At 43.3% G+C, this 16622-nt stretch overlaps 1 protein-coding gene across 8 annotated transcripts in view; it reads left to right on the top strand.

The window, feature by feature from the left end:
- Positions 1-16622, top strand: part of TMEM108 (transmembrane protein 108) — a 161977-nt gene that overhangs the window by 134740 nt on the left and 10615 nt on the right. Inside the window, exon 1 of one of the 8 annotated variants that reach the window (XM_032106639.1) lies at positions 10290-10754. The exons of 6 other annotated variants lie outside the window; for them this stretch is intronic. In XM_032106639.1, the coding sequence (XP_031962530.1) occupies positions 10742-10754 (13 nt within the window). In that variant the 5' untranslated portion in view covers positions 10290-10741. Of the gene's footprint in view, positions 1-10289; positions 10755-16478; positions 16621-16622 lie in introns of those variants that run through there. One more of the 8 variants, XM_032106581.1, reaches the window with a different exon arrangement.

Here is a 16622-nt window from a genome sequence, read left to right as displayed (position 1 = left end):
AGGGATCTTTTTAAATGGACTTGATATTCATAAGCTGCATGCCATGTGTACATGGTAGAAGATTTTGCCATATGTAGAGATAATGCCTCCAAATGTGTGAATTTGCTCAGGGTCTGTAATAAGAGACCGACAAGGAGACTCAAATGTCTGGATTTTTACCTTCTCTCCCAATGGATATGATGTCGTGTGGACACTTCAGACCCATCTCAGAATGGTCCATCTGATTCATGGTACTGCCTTCCTTGGGCAGCTTGTGTCAGTAGCTTTTTCTAACTTCCAACAAATGAAAGACGTTGATTTGTTTACTGGAAAAGGAGCTAAGACCTAAACTACAGTAAATTGCATTTTTTCCAATTTGTTTTTTGATAAAAACATTAACAAAATGAAAACATGAAATATAAATGTATGTGTTAATTATAACTTACAGTGATATGCCCAGACTTATTCACCCGCAACTCCTGCTATAACATACGTGTGCCTGTGGGTGCACAGGAGGGGCAGAGAAAACTCTTCAGCACGGTCATACACACATCACGGAAAGACATGTAAATGCATCCCACAAGGTTCCTGCTGGGAATGGATTTGCATAGCTGCCACCAGCAACTCTTTGTCTTTGCAGGGTGAGTTTGATCATATTCATGCCTGTGAATGAATGAATGAATGAATGGGTGATTAAATTTTTTTTAAACAGAGATTACAATTGGTTATTTTGTCCTACCATCTTAAAATATTATTCCCTTTCTCCCTTCTGGTTGTGTCCTCCCTTTCCTTTCTTCCCCCTTGCAATCAGTGTACTTGTTTGAGGCCAGTGGCAGCACTGTCTCAGGAGGGAGGTGTAGGGAGAAGCCTGCACTGACATGATCCTGGTAATGGACTGTGCCACCAAGATGAGACTGGAGCTCTGGAGGGGTCAGTCTGCACTGCTGGCTCTAAGGGTGTGGTAATGATAGAGTGCTCTTGGCCTTGCAGCTGTCCAGCTACAGAGCCAGCCCCCGGATGGCTCCAGCTTGGCAGTGCTCTTTGGGTTTTAGTAGGGTCATGTCTACAGAGCCTGCAAGACAGTTGATATGTGTGTTGCCTGGGCCAGGAACTGAAAATGAAAGGTTAGGTGCGACCTGCTCACCCCACAGGTCATGGCGCTGAGAAAGCCAAATGAGCCTCTTCTGTCCATCCATTCATCCATCCATGTGGCTGGAGAGCTGTGTTCCACCAGCTCTTTACCTCCATGTTTTGTGAATAATTAACACCCTCTAGAGTTATATAGCCTCCATGGAATCACACAGGAAAAGTTTTAGCCTGCTGTAGAAAAAGATCTGATTCATCATTAAAACTTAAAGGATATTAAAGAATAATTTCTGATGCAGCTTGCTGGTTTCATCCCTGCTAAGCTTTCCCTGAGGCTTTTGTCTATATGGGCTGCCGGGCAGCAAGCAGGAAAGCCCGGATGCAATGTGCATCTGGTGCCTGGCCCCAGAGCTTGTGATGCCCCCTCTTTCTCACCAGACAGTTGTTGTTCGGGAGCCACAAAGGGAGCAAGATTTAAAATGTTTCCCTTTCAAGCAGCAATGAAGCGCAGCAGCTCTCTGCGAAGTGACTCAGCCTGCCCTTGGGCACATCTCTTACGCTGCCATTCCAGAAACCACGAGGCAGAGCTCTCCAGCTGCATCCTCTCCCCTTCCTCCCCATCCCTGTCCTACACTCACATCAAGCTCCATCACAGGCAGCAGGATAGAGCTGTTAAGATAATTCAGTGCTACAGAGACAGTCCTCTTATATCAGAAAGGTCTTGTTGAGGGAAGTTGTGCTCTTCCTGTACCTCCAGAGATGCTGTATAGGTGACTGGGCAGTAAAGGATCAGGTAAAATCTCCTGCTCAGATAAAAGCTTGGTGTCAGATGTTTTGCTTTCCAATAACTCCATGTAAAACAATAAATATCTCTTTTGTTTTCAGGGATCATTTTTAAACTATCTTGTGAGAATTGTCATCATATTCCCCTTTTACTCATGCTTTGCCAAGAGCAGCTGCTCCAGAGGTGAAAGGGTGTTTGTGTCCAGCTGCTCCCAAGACCCCAGTGAGTGAGCAGAGACAGCGCTGCCTCTGTTTCAGTTCAGGGTTGAGCCTTGCATTGCTCCTTCTCCTCCTCTCTTCTGGAAATATCACCTCTGGACTGACTCCAAACCTGAAATGTTTTAGCCCTGTTAAATAATTATTGTGACAGTTATATGCCTCTTAAAACCACAGGCTTATTAGGGAGCCATAATTTTGGTCTGTGCCTTAGGTACATTCTTCTCTTTTACCCTCCTCTCAGTCCTTTCTAAACTGTTCCACATACATTTTTAACATGTGCCAAAGATTTCACATATGAAAAGAGGGAAAGTTTGGAAACAGCACTGGATAAGTTAGGTAATATGATGTCATTTCAGGGAATAAATCTGGATATTTTTTTCCTCCTGCATGGTATGTGCCACGTAGCTTGGAAGATCAGTTAGTGCCGTGGACACATGCATGGTAGCTTGATGATTTTTCAAGGGACATGCTGAAAAAATGAAGTAGCCAAGCCTGAACCCAGTGCAAAGAGTTATACAGCCTTTAAACTACAGTTAGTAACTAAATCCAAAGATGAATCTGACTGTAGAAATTAAAAATATGTCAGAAAAAAAGCCTTGAAAGCACCCAAGGCACTGCTGATAAATATGGAACATTTGTGTCTTACGAAATGTATTTTTTCATAATTACCAGTATATGGATTTGTTCTGTCCAAAGCCCAAACAGTGAATGTTCTGTGATGGATGTGCAATAAAACAGGACTAATTGGAAGCATTAATTTAGACAGAGGCAGAAGTTGACATGGAGCTCTGAGTAAGAGATGCTTTATATTACCATAGCAAGTACAAAGTGCTTGCATGTAATTTGCAAGCTCAGATCACACCACCTTCACAAACGAATTGTTGCAAACTGTTGCTGTGTCATTTTTTCCTCTTTTTGTTTTATTACACGTCTGATAAATATCTTGGACCCAAGGTCATCTTAAGGAAATAGTTGTAATGCAATAGAGACGTTGCTGTAGGTGCTGCTGTGTTTCTGGCAATGTAATTGACAGTGAGTGAGCATGCAGGAGCAGCTCCCAGCAGGAATACTTTTGAATAAATATGCAATAAATAAGCACAGAGGAATGGGAAAGTAATGTATCTCCATAAAGAGCTGTATTCTGTACATCCCCCCAAAGCTCTTCTGTGGTTTAGGCCTGTAAGAGCAGAGGTACATGTCAATTTTGCTGCTCCCCCTGCTTTATCTGCCTGCTCCCACTCCGGTCCCAGTTCAGTCAAGTGTGATCATGCATGACTGGCATGTGGGTGGTGCCACTGACATCAAATGGAAGCAGCTCTCTCTCCAGTGCCCTTCTGAGGCAGAGCTCAAAACAAGAAGTCAGATTCTGATCACATGAAGATGCAATCTTAGGCAGGTTTCTTGTTATCTTAGGGATTTCAGCTACTGACCTTGGTTCCTGCCAGATCACTTGTTTCCAGTCACTATATAAAAGTTACTGTTTGTAAGTAATCTCGGACTAAGTAGCTGTTTTCCACATCTTTGGTATTTGGTTACTGGTCTTCAACTCCCAACTGTGTTTCACTTCTTCAGGTTCATTTAGTGTTTCCTATGTTATCCTTTGAGAGTCATTTATATGTTTAATAATCTTCCTAATTGCACAGGAGCTGTCCTGGATTTATGCTGGTGCAGCAGAAGCCACCATCAGTCCCAATGGAATTTTCCTGACACTGCTATCAATGGTCCTGGAATTGGTACCTCAAGCAAGCCTTCTGTTATTTATTTCCATCCAGTCCTTTGAACTCACACTGAACAGGGCTGAAACTCTGCACTTAAAATTATGTCCTTTGTATAATGCTTCTTGATATTCCTTCCTCCTGGTGTCCTGACCTTTCCTAAGGCTATTGCTAATAGATTCTCTTAGCCACGGTAGTTAATGCTAATGCAAGGACTAATGTTCTCCTGCAGCTTGAACGCTGATGTGCCACACTTAGTGCTCTATCTCCAAACAGAGCTGCGTTCTGATACCGCACTTTACTGTGGGAGTGATTTTACTGTTCGGGTACAATGACAGCTGAGAATGCTTAAAAAGAGAGAGAGGGGGAAAATGTAATAAGGCAAAAGTGTGACAAGACACTTAGGTCAGTATTATCATTGCATTTCATGGGAATGTAATGTCTGATTGCCACACAGCCCTTCCAGCATCTGTCTGTTGAGGACTCAGAGTGACGTTTAATTGTAGTTCATTCAAAGTGCTTGAACAGAAAGTTCTTCGTTTGTCAACAGCGCTGCTGCACCCTAGTTTCAAGATTATGTTTTGCATATTAATAAGCTAAGTCCAGACCAAGGAGAGCGTGGAACTGAGCATTGTAGGCAGTAAAAACATGTTATTATCTGTTTCCAAGATGAATTTGTCTTCCCAAACGCACCTCTGGGTATGTTTGCACTTGCATTGTTTCTAAGGAAACAACCCACAGCTGCGTTGGAAGTTTGTTGCTAATGTGCCAGGAAATCTCAAGCCCTCTCTGAGGCCCAAGCAATGCAGTGAAGCCAGGTGCTACCACTGAGGTAGGCACTGACACTACCAGAAATTGAATGTTCCTGTTCCATGGCTGGCATTTCTGCATTTCCACCAGAAAAAAAATCAATAGCCCTCAAGAGCAGAGCAGCTGGGTTGTGGAGCAGAGGCACATCTCCCAGTAAAGCATTAGGACAAGCACCTCAGGACTTGGCTCCTGCAGTGCTTTCTCAGCATGGGACACCCATGTACTGTAAAGGCAGAGGTGTCTGAGCACTTGGTACTCTTGGTAGCCACCCAAGGGTGCTGCTCAGCTTTGCACAGCCACTGTGCTCTTGGAGGGGAGATGGTGCAGGGGAGAGATAGGAGAGCCGCTGCCCTCTGTTGCCAGCTCCCATCAGCAGTAGCTGAAGAATAAACACTGTGCTTTGGGAACTATGTTATAGCCTGACTGAAATGAAATGAGGCTCACAGTGCGGTTTCTGGAGGGGGAAGGAGAGAGATAAGGTGTCCACGTCATATCACCAACAACATAACTGGTATTAACGAAACAGAAGTCAAGGATGAATGAGCATCGAGGCTGAGCTAACTTTCACATCAAGAGAAGATCCCCAAAGGGCTGTGTGCTGACAGGGCAACATGGAAAAGCTGGTACACTTAATCTCTTCACAAGGGCTGTTCTGTGAATAATCAGAAGTTGTTAGGGTTGTCAGTCCAATTTCCTTCCAAAATAAAATTAAGTGTGGAGGTGATTCCATTTCAGAAATGGGTGAAGTAAATTCTCTCCTGAGTATAAATAGAGGCAGGTTCAACCAGAAATGAGAGACAAATAAAATATCTTACCTATAAAGTATTGTGTGAATAATGCTGCAGTAGGGGGGCCTGCACATTATTATTGCTATAATTCCAAACAGTTATTCTGTGTTGATGGTGTCAAGTGCCAGCCTGTCATGTGTAAGGCAGGATGACTTTAGTCCACTATGAACACTTAAATCATTGAATGTAAATGATGCTTCAGACACACAATGTATTTCTGTGAAAAGACAAGACCAACACATGTTCAAAATTGCATTCCAAAGCAGCACACACATGTTGGTAGTGGATCTTTTATTTCTTTTTAATGCAAATGGACATGTACAAAGAGGCCATCCACAAAGGAAGGTGACACATTGAAACATTTTACTTTGTTGTGTAACTGCATTCATGCTGAATAATAAATAGAAATTGCAGAAGTGAAAGAACTGCAGAGTTGATAGAGCACATTTTTATAAAGTGAGATCCTCTTCCTAACTTCACGTGTATTTCCATTTAAATTACTGATCCCCTGACTAATCAAATATGCTGTGTCACCATGTCATCTCCCCCTGCTGTTCCCCGTGTATGTTATTGTATATCTCCACCTCTTGAATCGAATTCAGAAGCAATAACACTGAGTAAAATTCAAGCAGAGGAGTCCTGCTCTCATTAGCAGAAATTATATCCAGTGCCTGCTGTGACCTTACTTATAAGTACATATGATTTACTACACCAGCTTGAACCATCATTCCTTCCAGACCAAGACCCACCTTCAAAGCACGGCAAAAAATCCATATCTCAATACCTGTGCAGTCTTGCAGTTCACCTAATGGAGCAAAAACCCCATTCTTCATCTCTGCAGCGAGCAGCTGATGTTTTCAAGAAGGGAATTTGATCTTCCCATTTTATCTTTGTATGTCCTAATGCAGCATGCACCTCTGACATTCTACAGTTCCAGGCACGCGCTTCTGCTTTTTTGCTGTGCAGGGTCTTTGCTGACCCCCTCCGGCCACAAGCAGAGCTCTTTGGAGAGTAGCTCACAGAGTACCCTTGTGGCTCAGTGCAGATGGGCTGTGATGAACATCCAGGTTATTCTGAAATCAGCTTTAGCTGAAGCTGGGTTCAACTCATTCCTGCAAAGAGGCAGTACAGACTTTTGTCCCAGAAGTCAAAGGACAGCTGTCTCTCTTTGGTAGGAAGGATGAACAGAATTGAAAAGTAAAAGTTCACTTCTTTCCCTAGCAACCTTACATCCACTCCAGAGGCCTTGCTAGCCCTGTTTAATCCAGCATATAATAAAAGCAGCACATTACAGCCTTTCTGGCTGATTTATGTGCAACCTTACATCATTGTGCTGTTCTCACAGGAGAAAATATGGACATGGAAACTTTCACTCCCGATTATATCCCAAGCCCACTTTGGGAATAATGCTCATTTACATCTGACCCTTTGTATCCCCAAACCAGACCCCAGTCCCCCACACAGGAAATGCTGACTCCCTTGATCGTGACCTGGTTTGGTTCTCATTTGGCCAGATGATATACTGGGACCATAAATAACTTGCACAATTCTCCCCTGCCTCACTCTGAGGCAGTGTCCCTTTTCCTTCAACTGGAAATGATCAAAAAATCAGAATAAAGCTTTCCTGCAGATAAATATAGTAATTACTCTCTAATTGTGTCTTACCTGCTCATATAACAAATCAGTACAAGCGCCTCATTACCAGCTCTTATTGGAGATCAAGCACAAGGATAACCAGGCACTTGGAAGTAATAATGTGTTTGAAAGGGGCATGTGTAATAAATCATCCAAATTACTTTCAGTGAACAGATGAAATGACAGAAATACCTTCAGGGTTTATAGGAGTCAGTCAGCCTGTGCATAACTGCAGCATTCCTTCTGGCTGCAGTATCAGTGTTTCTGTACCTGCAGCTGGAGAATTTAAGCACAGCTTTTGCAAGTAGAGGAGAAGATGCTCTGCACTCTCGAAGCAGAGGGATCCACGAGTAGGGTGCTCTGCTCTGCCTCACCAGTTGTCATGCAGTGTGTTGCAATATTTGGAATCAGCCATGGATCAGGAGTTAGTGGGAAAGATAGACATAGGGTGGATAGAGGATGGATAGACAGGGTCTGTTCCTTTAAATGTTTCTTTGGAAAAGACAAGTTGAAATGACTGTGCTGTAATGAAAGAGTATCCTGAGTCTAGAATAAGCATCCTTGATTGATAAGTCAGTTTAAATTACTTAGGGCTGGAGGCTTAGTCCTGAAGAAATTAGGTTTGGAAAAGACATATCATCTGGTGCTGGAATCAAATGCCTTGGACTTGGTTGCCTCCAACAGCAAGTGGAAGGATTTTGAAAGGAGTGCAGCAGGCCCAAGAGCTGTGTGTTTTTGGAAAAAGGTTTATGCATGAAGAAGTGGCTCCTACTTCCTCATGCTACCCACCACTTTCCAGTTCAGCAGGCAGCAGACATCTTGCCTTGCAGGGGCCAGGAACAGCTGATCCATAGTGTGCTGTTTCTTTGAGAGGCAGCAGCTCCAGTTTCAGTTGAATTAGTGTTTGCCCACTTACCCTCTAATATGTGAAAGAAAAATGCTTCCTAATGCATCACCATGGAAAAGCTGTCAGGCCCTGTTCTAGTCCACTCTTTATGCCAGTGAAGTATTGCTCTATAAAGCTTGTTGTTCATTTGGTGTTCTGTAAAACCTGGTTCTGAATGTCCAAAGCAGTGGGATTTAATCTCCTGGAAAGTATCACAATACAGAGACTGCATTTCACCTTCTCAAACATCACTTTTATTTATCCCTTTATGTTTACTTTATGATGATGCCATCTAAATAGCTAGAAGGATATGAGGTGGGATTCCTCTCACCTAATTTCCCTCACCTGAAGGATGAACATCAAGTTAAAACTCATCATCCTCAATGTGACCTCATTTGCTAATGGCAAGAGAGGTGCCTCTCTGAGGTACTGGTCAGCCTCTGGATGGAGTGAATTGCCTGCCAGAGCCACGGCTACCTTAGCCTAAGCACATAACTTTCATGTATGTGAAGTTACTCACTGTTTGGGGAGTTTTCAGGAATGTTTTTAAGATGGCTTTGAATCCTCCTTTCCCCTTTCTTATCAGTGCCTGGGAAATGGATACCCTGGCTTGAGTTAGCATCAGTGACACCAACTACATCCTCTCTTTGGCAAGGTCCTATTTTAAGCTTTTTGTCAGAGGCCACAGCTATTTGTGTCATTGTCAAAACTCTTCAAAAGGTCCAGTGACATTGATGGTAGGTCTCTCAGAAGCCAAAGGTTCTGCAGTAACATAAATAGGATCAGCAGCACTAAGTGCAGGTGAAAGAAAAGCCAGCTGCACATCCTTTCTGTCTCCCTTGGCAACAGCATCCTGCCAACAAAAACTGCTGCCAAGTCAGGGCTGGAAAGGAAGGGATGTGCATTTGCAAAGCTGGGGCTGGACAAGCTTTGTGTGAGGGGGGAGCTGTCAGACCAAGGAATGCTCATGTGCTTTTAAAATTATTTTTGGTTTGTTCCATGTGTTTTTGGACAAGGGAATGCACAGAGCCTCTGTCCTTATGAAGAGTTTTCATCTGAAATTCCAAGTGACAGTCTTTGCAGTTTTGGGCCATGTGTTTCCATCCATGACAGCACACAGGGAAGAAATCTGTGGTGAATTACTACTTACAGATGTGGCAAATCCCCCAGTAAAGGTTCAAATACGTGGCATGGTTCTCTTGTTACACCAGCTGCAGCTTCATGCTAAATCATTGTTTCAGCAGCAAGCTCTTAATCAGCCCTGAGTTCTAGAAACTGCTAAACAAGCTGATATTTTTAAGGACCAATTTTTTTTTTTATAATGCACTAAATATCTTTTTTTAGAAAAACCTTCAGACTGGGAACAGTAAGGGCAAAAAGTGAACTGCAAATGGACGGGAGAAAAGGAGCATTGTCACAAAAGCACAGAAATGCAAAGCAGATCTAAGATTATTATTTGTACTCTGTTTTTCTACAGCCTTCATGGAATTATCATGGTTGTGAAGACAGAGTTTGTGTAACTGGGGGTAAAATATGCTTGTGATATATACACCTGTCTACTCTTCCTGATAGGGACTTCTATCCCCAAAAATCAGCATTGGGGTCACTGTCAGAGTCCCCATAGCTGCTAGTGCTGACAAGTCTCAAACTTATTGTCACAACATCATTTCTTACGGATTTGGCCACAGCGTCAACAAAGAAGTCTGGTGGCAACATGCTTACATCCAAAGTCTGAAAAAAATAGGATGTTCTCACCTGGTATAGTAAGAGAGAAGAAAGAACTGGCTTTTCTCTCTAGAAAGATATAAGGAATTAATTTTGTGAGGACCCTATGTAACAAACTGCTTGTGCTGTTGCAGCACCCTTGCATGCAACAGGAACTCTGAATCAAAAACTCTCAAGAAGCCCCCAACTTGTTGCTCCCTTAACATTTCCCTGTGCCTTTTGAGGGATTGTTATTTTGCTGCCCAGGGCACATTTTTGTGCCCTCCAGGCAGTGTGTTCTTCCAGACACCCAGCTGTGCCAAAGAGACAGAGAGAAACAGGAAAAAAAAGGAAAAAATGGAAGAAGGAAGGCAGGATTATGACTTCAGTAATCACAGGATCTGTGGACTTCTTTAAGGTTACAAGTTGAAATTGCCCATTCACCACTGAGGAGTGAAGAAATAAAATACAGAGTATGTATTTTGATGCCAGGGAAGGAGAAGGAGAGAGGATGATCACTATTTCATTCCCTGTATTTCCCTCTGACAGGAATATTAATATCACTAGAGATAATTGAATAAATGCAAAGTCTGGTGGAGGTGCAGAAGCAGGAGATAGATCTGTAAAATCTATCCACACACAAAAAGCTAAGCACTGCTCTGGAGGGAGGGCACTCTGCCTTGAAACAGGGACTGAACAGCCTCACAAGGGCATGCAGCTGGGGCGCTTGTTGCTGTTTTGTTCCCGGAAAACGAGAACTGCCAGCAATCCTCTGGCATCTGAATAGACTCGTGTCAGACAAACTGTATCTGGACTTGATGGGAAACCAAGCTGGAATACCAAGCAGCCCTTCGATCTGCTGGCAGAGAGGGGGATTGGCTCAGTAAGTAATCTTGCCTTGCAGTTGCAAAGGTACTCCATAAAGGAGTGAGCCCTCTCGCTGCACAGCTCTGCAAGACACGCCTGCCTGGGCTGGCTCTGTCCTCATTCCTTCAAACCAGTTCCAACAATAACAGCAACTCCTGCATGCAACTGCCTCATTAGAGAGAAGATGTATTTTTCCTTTTTCTACTGAGGGATGAAGGTTCCAAATCTTTGTGATGTGAGCAGGTGAGAATGTCTGCTGACAAGTCCAAATGATATTTTCAGGTAAGTGCTTACCTTGAATGAACAGCTAGAGTCAGGCTTTTTCTTTTTATTACCCTCCTCTCAGTAATTACTGTTGCCCTGATTGTCAGTAAGCCTTTTCACAAGCTTGAATAGCTCCGATATCCATATACATTTAGCTGAGTAGGGGATCTAAATAATTTCTAAAGCACCTATTCCTACAGTATCTGTGAGTGTATCTCTAGTGCAGTGTGAGAATGAATTGGGAACTGCTTGCTCTGTGACTGCATGACACTGTTCTTTTTGTATCACCCATTGTTTAACTCTCTGGAGGGCCAGAAATTAATTTTGATTCTCAGGCTCACGCTCTCAAAGTCTGTGGTGTAAGTGCATTTTAAGGCTGTAACAGTGGTCTGCAATGTTTATGTATCTTTAAAGGACTGGGGCTTCTTTCCAGATGAAAACCATAACTGCTCTTACTGTTGTTGCACAGGGAGTGTCAGCAAGTGCTGCTTAATTTGTTTTTGTACATGTGATTTCCAGAGCTTCTGCTGATGCTGTTTAGCATTACTGCAAACAGAGCTGTTACTCTGTGTGTCTCATTCTCTGCACTTTACCAAATGCTTGTGTGCTGAAGTTCGGGGTGATCACTCTGTCTAATACTTATCAGGGAAAAAAGACAATAACTTGTAAGTTAATATCTGGGACTTCTGGAATGACAGACAGACTGTCAGGGAAGAGAAATTTTCTGTGCAGAGTAACCTACTTTTTCTTCCCTCAGTTCTGCCACCAATCATGGAGATTAAATTTGCTTAACTCTTTGTTTGTACAAAGGCTGCTTTATTGTGAGTGAAAATCGTATTGCTTAGACAGACTACAAAGAAATGACCATAACGGAAGTAATAATACACACTTTGTGCACAGTTTCCACATATTAAAGATTCATTTTGCTCCCTGTAACATTTTAGGTTTGTTGAGAGACACATGAGAAGTTATTAGTGTTGAGAAGAAAGCTTTTTTTTACAACAATAACATCATTGTTGCTTTGAAGAGGTTTTGCAGAATCTTCTCTCACTATTAGTAAGTGAAGACAGGAGCACGGAGAGGCTTCAGCATCCCATACTGTGGCCATGTGCACCTAAGCCCTGGGTCTGTAGATAATGGGTCCTTTGTAGGACAGCTCCCGTTGCTTTCATTGCCCACGGCAGTCTGAAATAATGAGTCCAGCAGTAGGTCTCTGCACAAAAAGCTCTTCCTGACTTCCTAGAGCAAAAATGTTTGCCAAGTACTGCTCAGGCTGACTCTGTTTGTCTTGCGGTAAGGTCTGAGGTAGCAGAGGCCAGAAGGGGTCAAACACCAGACTGAGCTTGTTGTGCGTGTTCATTTGCTGTAGAAAATGTAAATGTGCAGCTCAAAAGTTTCCACTGTATCTCTGGCAATTAGGACTTGATCCAAAGCTCGCTGAAGCCATTGGGAACCTTTCCACAGGCTTTAGAACAGGAGTTACATAAGTTTGTGTTGTTTAAAGGGGGTGCCCCAGGGAGGCTGAACGCATGAGCTGACTCGACAGCCACATGGCTGCTCTGCCATGTCATGCAAAAAGGCTGTTCTCGAAGTGCCCATGAAGTGTCCCGTGCAGCACCAGGCAGTGTTAACTCCTGAGTGAAAGCTTTTAGTGCTGTCCTGTGCCGGGACACCGGCTCCTAGTGGAGCCTCCCGAGGTCCTGAGACAAAACAGAGAGCATAAGCTGCTGAGGCCTGAATTGCTTATGTTTTCTGTTAAGGAGGGACACAGTTCTGCCACTTGTGTGCAAAGAAAAGGGTCACAAGGAAGTTTCCAAGTAGTAGAACCCTTGATTTCGTAGTCTAGGAAAGTGAAGTATTCCTAATCTCAGACTTTTCTGAGACTTCTTGCAGACATAAATCACAGTCTTTTGAAACATTGGTGTAAAGGAACTGCTTAATTTCCTTCACATACACAACTGTACACACCATTTCTGGGCTCCTCATGTGAGTGTACAGTGGGAAGAAGCACTGCAGGGAGATCCCGTTGAGATTTGAACCATTGTACAATGTTGTCAGGAAGGAGTTTTTATGGCTAAATGCACATCAGCATCCTCTGTGTACATTCTGCTGTCACTCTGCTGTGTTTCATCCTTGAGTTAATTCATTTTGTACTTAATATGCCCTTCCTGGTGCACTGTGCACTATGCAAGACCACAGTTCACACCACAGGGATGTCAGGTCAATCAGCCTCCTTATTAGGGTTGAATGGTTTTAATGTAGCCATAAAATTAGGTTCCAAAAGCGTGAATTTGGCACACAGCATTTAAAAGACAAATCAGTTTGACCTGTTCTGACCCTGAGCTCCTGCACCTTAGAAACAGCCCCTTATGAAAAAGTTTAATGGTGTGAGCTGACCTTTGAAAGTATTATTATTTGCTATAATGTGCTTGCATCAGTCTGTATTACTATTATGCCAGCAGATCATAAGGACTGCCGGTCCTTACTCCAAAGGTCTCATCCTCTAAGTAAAATCAGCTCTAAGAGTCTTAGGCAGCCAAAAATGAAGGATTTTGGCAAAGGCTGCAGTTCTGCACTTCGAACTAAACAAGAGCATTTGCTATCTCACCTGCGATATCAAAATTTGGCCAGGAGAACTTGATAGCAACCAGAAGGCTCCCTTTCAGTGGAAGTGGGATTGAAGGTGAGCTGAGGCACCAGAGGACAATTGGCCTACCGTGGGCAGCTGCATTTGTGAAGCACAGACAGAGGGAAGAGAAGGGAGGAACTTCAGAGGTGCTGGATAAGTGCATTTCTGTGGCAAATGCTTCCTGTGCCTTAGTAGGGAAATTCAGAATATCATTTTCCTAGACTTAAGCCAAAGTTGCCAGTAAGGGCAGTCCAGTATCAGGGACTTCAGTAAGAGCCCCACTTTGTAAGACTTTGCATATCCTCAATGATAGAAAAGTAAGTGGGAGTTCCAGGCAATCAAGTCACTGCAAATCCAGACAGAGCTTGCTTGGGTGATGATACAGAGCATCTAAAAATACCAAATCCAGCTTTACTTTTGCTTTCCAGCAAATTAATTCTACTTAAAAGAGCCAACAAAACTCACTGTGAAGTCCTTATCATCAGCTGTTTCTCTCTAAATATACAGCACTGGCTATTTTTACAATGATCTGCAAAGCTGAGTATTTTTTCAGTACTTAGGGGCACAGATTAGCTCTAGTGGTTACTGAAGGAATTACTGTGGTCCATCCAACCAGCAGAAAAAAAATCCTAAGAAGCTGTAGGTTATAGGACCACAGTGGCTCTGCAGAGGCTGTTAGAGCAAGTGTGGCAGATGAGGAAAACCTGACTGCCACAACCTGAGATGGCCAAATGTCATGGGAGTTACTGTTTATTGTCAGATAAATTACTTCTGATGTAGTATTTCCTTTAAATATTTATTCATACTTTACAAGCCACCTAAAGGTACGAGCTAAATGCATCTGGTTTCCCATGCCTGATGTGTGGTGACCTGCTACCACAGCAGATTGCCTCAGAAAGACTATAAATCTTTATAGCAGCAAGCCTCAGATTTACCAGCATTTCAGGAAGCGGAGATGGATATTAGGTAGGTTTTCAGCGGAAGATCAGGGTTTCTAACCCCAGGGCACAATATGCAGAAAAGCTGACAACTTCTTTATTCCTTCAGGAATATCCTGGAGAAGAACATTAATCCAATAGTGATGGTTTTTTGTGTGTGAGGTGTGAGAGAAAGTAGTTACACAAAGAACATAAAAAAATTCTAGCAGGCATTACAATCATTATAATCTAGTATCTCATAATATCTGCCAACACACTTTATCTTGTGTGCTCAGAACAGCAGGCCCAAAGTTTCCTGGAACATTATCTCCACACACCAAATCCAAAATAAATCGTCATCCTTTCCTCTTCGAATTTGTTCTGTGGCAGCAACTTGTCTTGGCATGAAATATTAGCCATATGGACACTAGAATATCTGCTTTGACCTTGACCTCAGAGTAAGAGCTGCCAAAAAAGTGAAGATAACTCCCGCCTTTCGTTTCCAAGAGTGATGCTCCACGGGTACAGCCCGATCTGCTCTCCTGGTTGCATCTCAGTGTACAGAATCCATGGGTTTTAATTTGAATAGGTGTTCTGCTAAGAGCATATTGTCTGCGGCTGGCTAGGAACTGGGAAGCAGTATCCCAGACGATGGTTTATTTGGCAGAGATACTTATTCCAGAAATTTTAAAAAAAGGGATCTAATTTTAGCATCAGGCAGTGGAAAGTGCATTACTTGTAATTGGCTCTCACCATGTTATTTACTCAGTGTTTTCATCTTCTGGATGCTCTTCCAAGTAACAGGAGGCTGCTGGGGGCAAGATGAGCTGAATTTTGTTGGTTGCAGAGCTCTGCACTGCTCTGGTTCAGAAACGATGGTTAGTGATCAAAGTAGAACATTTAGGTGGGTAAGAGGAACAGACACTGCTCCTTTGGTGAGTTTTTGCTACGTGTATTGCAGTGATCATGAATGAGTGTGAACGATGCTCAGGATTCAGAATAAACGCATTTCATCACATTTGCATTTGCCCAACATGGAACAGAATCAGGGCCAGAAGACACCTAATCAGAGATCTTTAATTTTCCCAAGTCCCTGTCTTCCTTTGGCCCATAACAGACATTCCCAAATAGTGTAGAACTAAATGGTGTAACAACACTCATGGGCAAAGCTGGCCAGATAGGAAGGGTAGAGGAGGGGACAGGAAGGCACTCACAGTCCTGGCTGGAAGGTGATCATCACCCAGTTTGGAGTCCTGTAGTTTTGATGAACTCATCTCCCTGATTTGTTGAGACTGTGGCATTTTTCACCTCGACGCTTCTGGTTGAAATTCACACTAGCACAGTGCTAATGGTGCCATCTGATGATGCTCAGTGGACTGTGCAAAATAGATTTATTCCATGTGCTTCCTAGTGGGCAGAGATCCACATTACACTCGACAGCTTCAACATACGGAAATGGTGACGTGTGATTGATGTGGTCCCTGCAGGTCACACTAACTCACAGCGTATTAGCCCTGCATCCCGGGGAGGCTTATGCTACTGCAGCTGCCCACCTCCATTATCTGAACTAGGAATAAATGAAAGAATTGATGTTCCCAGCGGTGTGAATCTGGCACCTCCTGAAATGATGTGCAGCACTGAGGGAGGTGGGATGCAAATTTCACACCATCCAACCCCACAGCACATGTGAGCACAGAACAGGTTACAACCAAACTTCAGTTATGGGTGCGAAGGGCTGTCATGTTAGATGACAATAATCACAATGTTTTTTGAAATGACTGGGATAGCTGTGTTTTCTTGTAAATTTCTGACATTTGGAGTGACTAGATTTTCCAAAGTCACTAAGTAAAGCACAGCATGTATAACCCAGGTAGCCCTCTCACCAGCCATCCCTTCTTGACCTAATTTTCAGCAAGGCCTAAGCAGCTGCTCTTTCAAAAAACAGATTGCTTAATGGCAGCCAAGACTGGAGGCAGTCAAATTTAGGGTTTTGCAGCCAAAGGAGTGAGCAGGCTAAGGTTTCCCATAATGATATGGACATTCATCTGGACACCTCCTGGCCACAATGAAAATGAGGACGTCTGTTGTTTCTGCCCCTGATATGTAGGATGCTTTTTAGCTTCTCCAGGGAAATCACCTGCTTATGGCTTTTTCACATGAGTCAATACTGCAAGCTCCTCTCTCTCTTTGCCACAGAAATTCCCTGTAATCTTGCTCATCGCTCTCATGGCCATGGGGTCACCACAGCTCCTGCAGATTTGTCTTTCTCTTCCTACTTTCACAGAGAAGCCAACAAAGTTGGATGCCGACTCTTCTGCCCTTCTGCAGAACATGGAAGGT

Source organism: Corvus moneduloides, chromosome 1 (assembly GCF_009650955.1).
Source record: "Corvus moneduloides isolate bCorMon1 chromosome 1, bCorMon1.pri, whole genome shotgun sequence".
NCBI classification, from domain to species: domain Eukaryota; kingdom Metazoa; phylum Chordata; class Aves; order Passeriformes; family Corvidae; genus Corvus; species Corvus moneduloides.
This window is presented reverse-complemented; position numbering and strand designations above follow the sequence as displayed.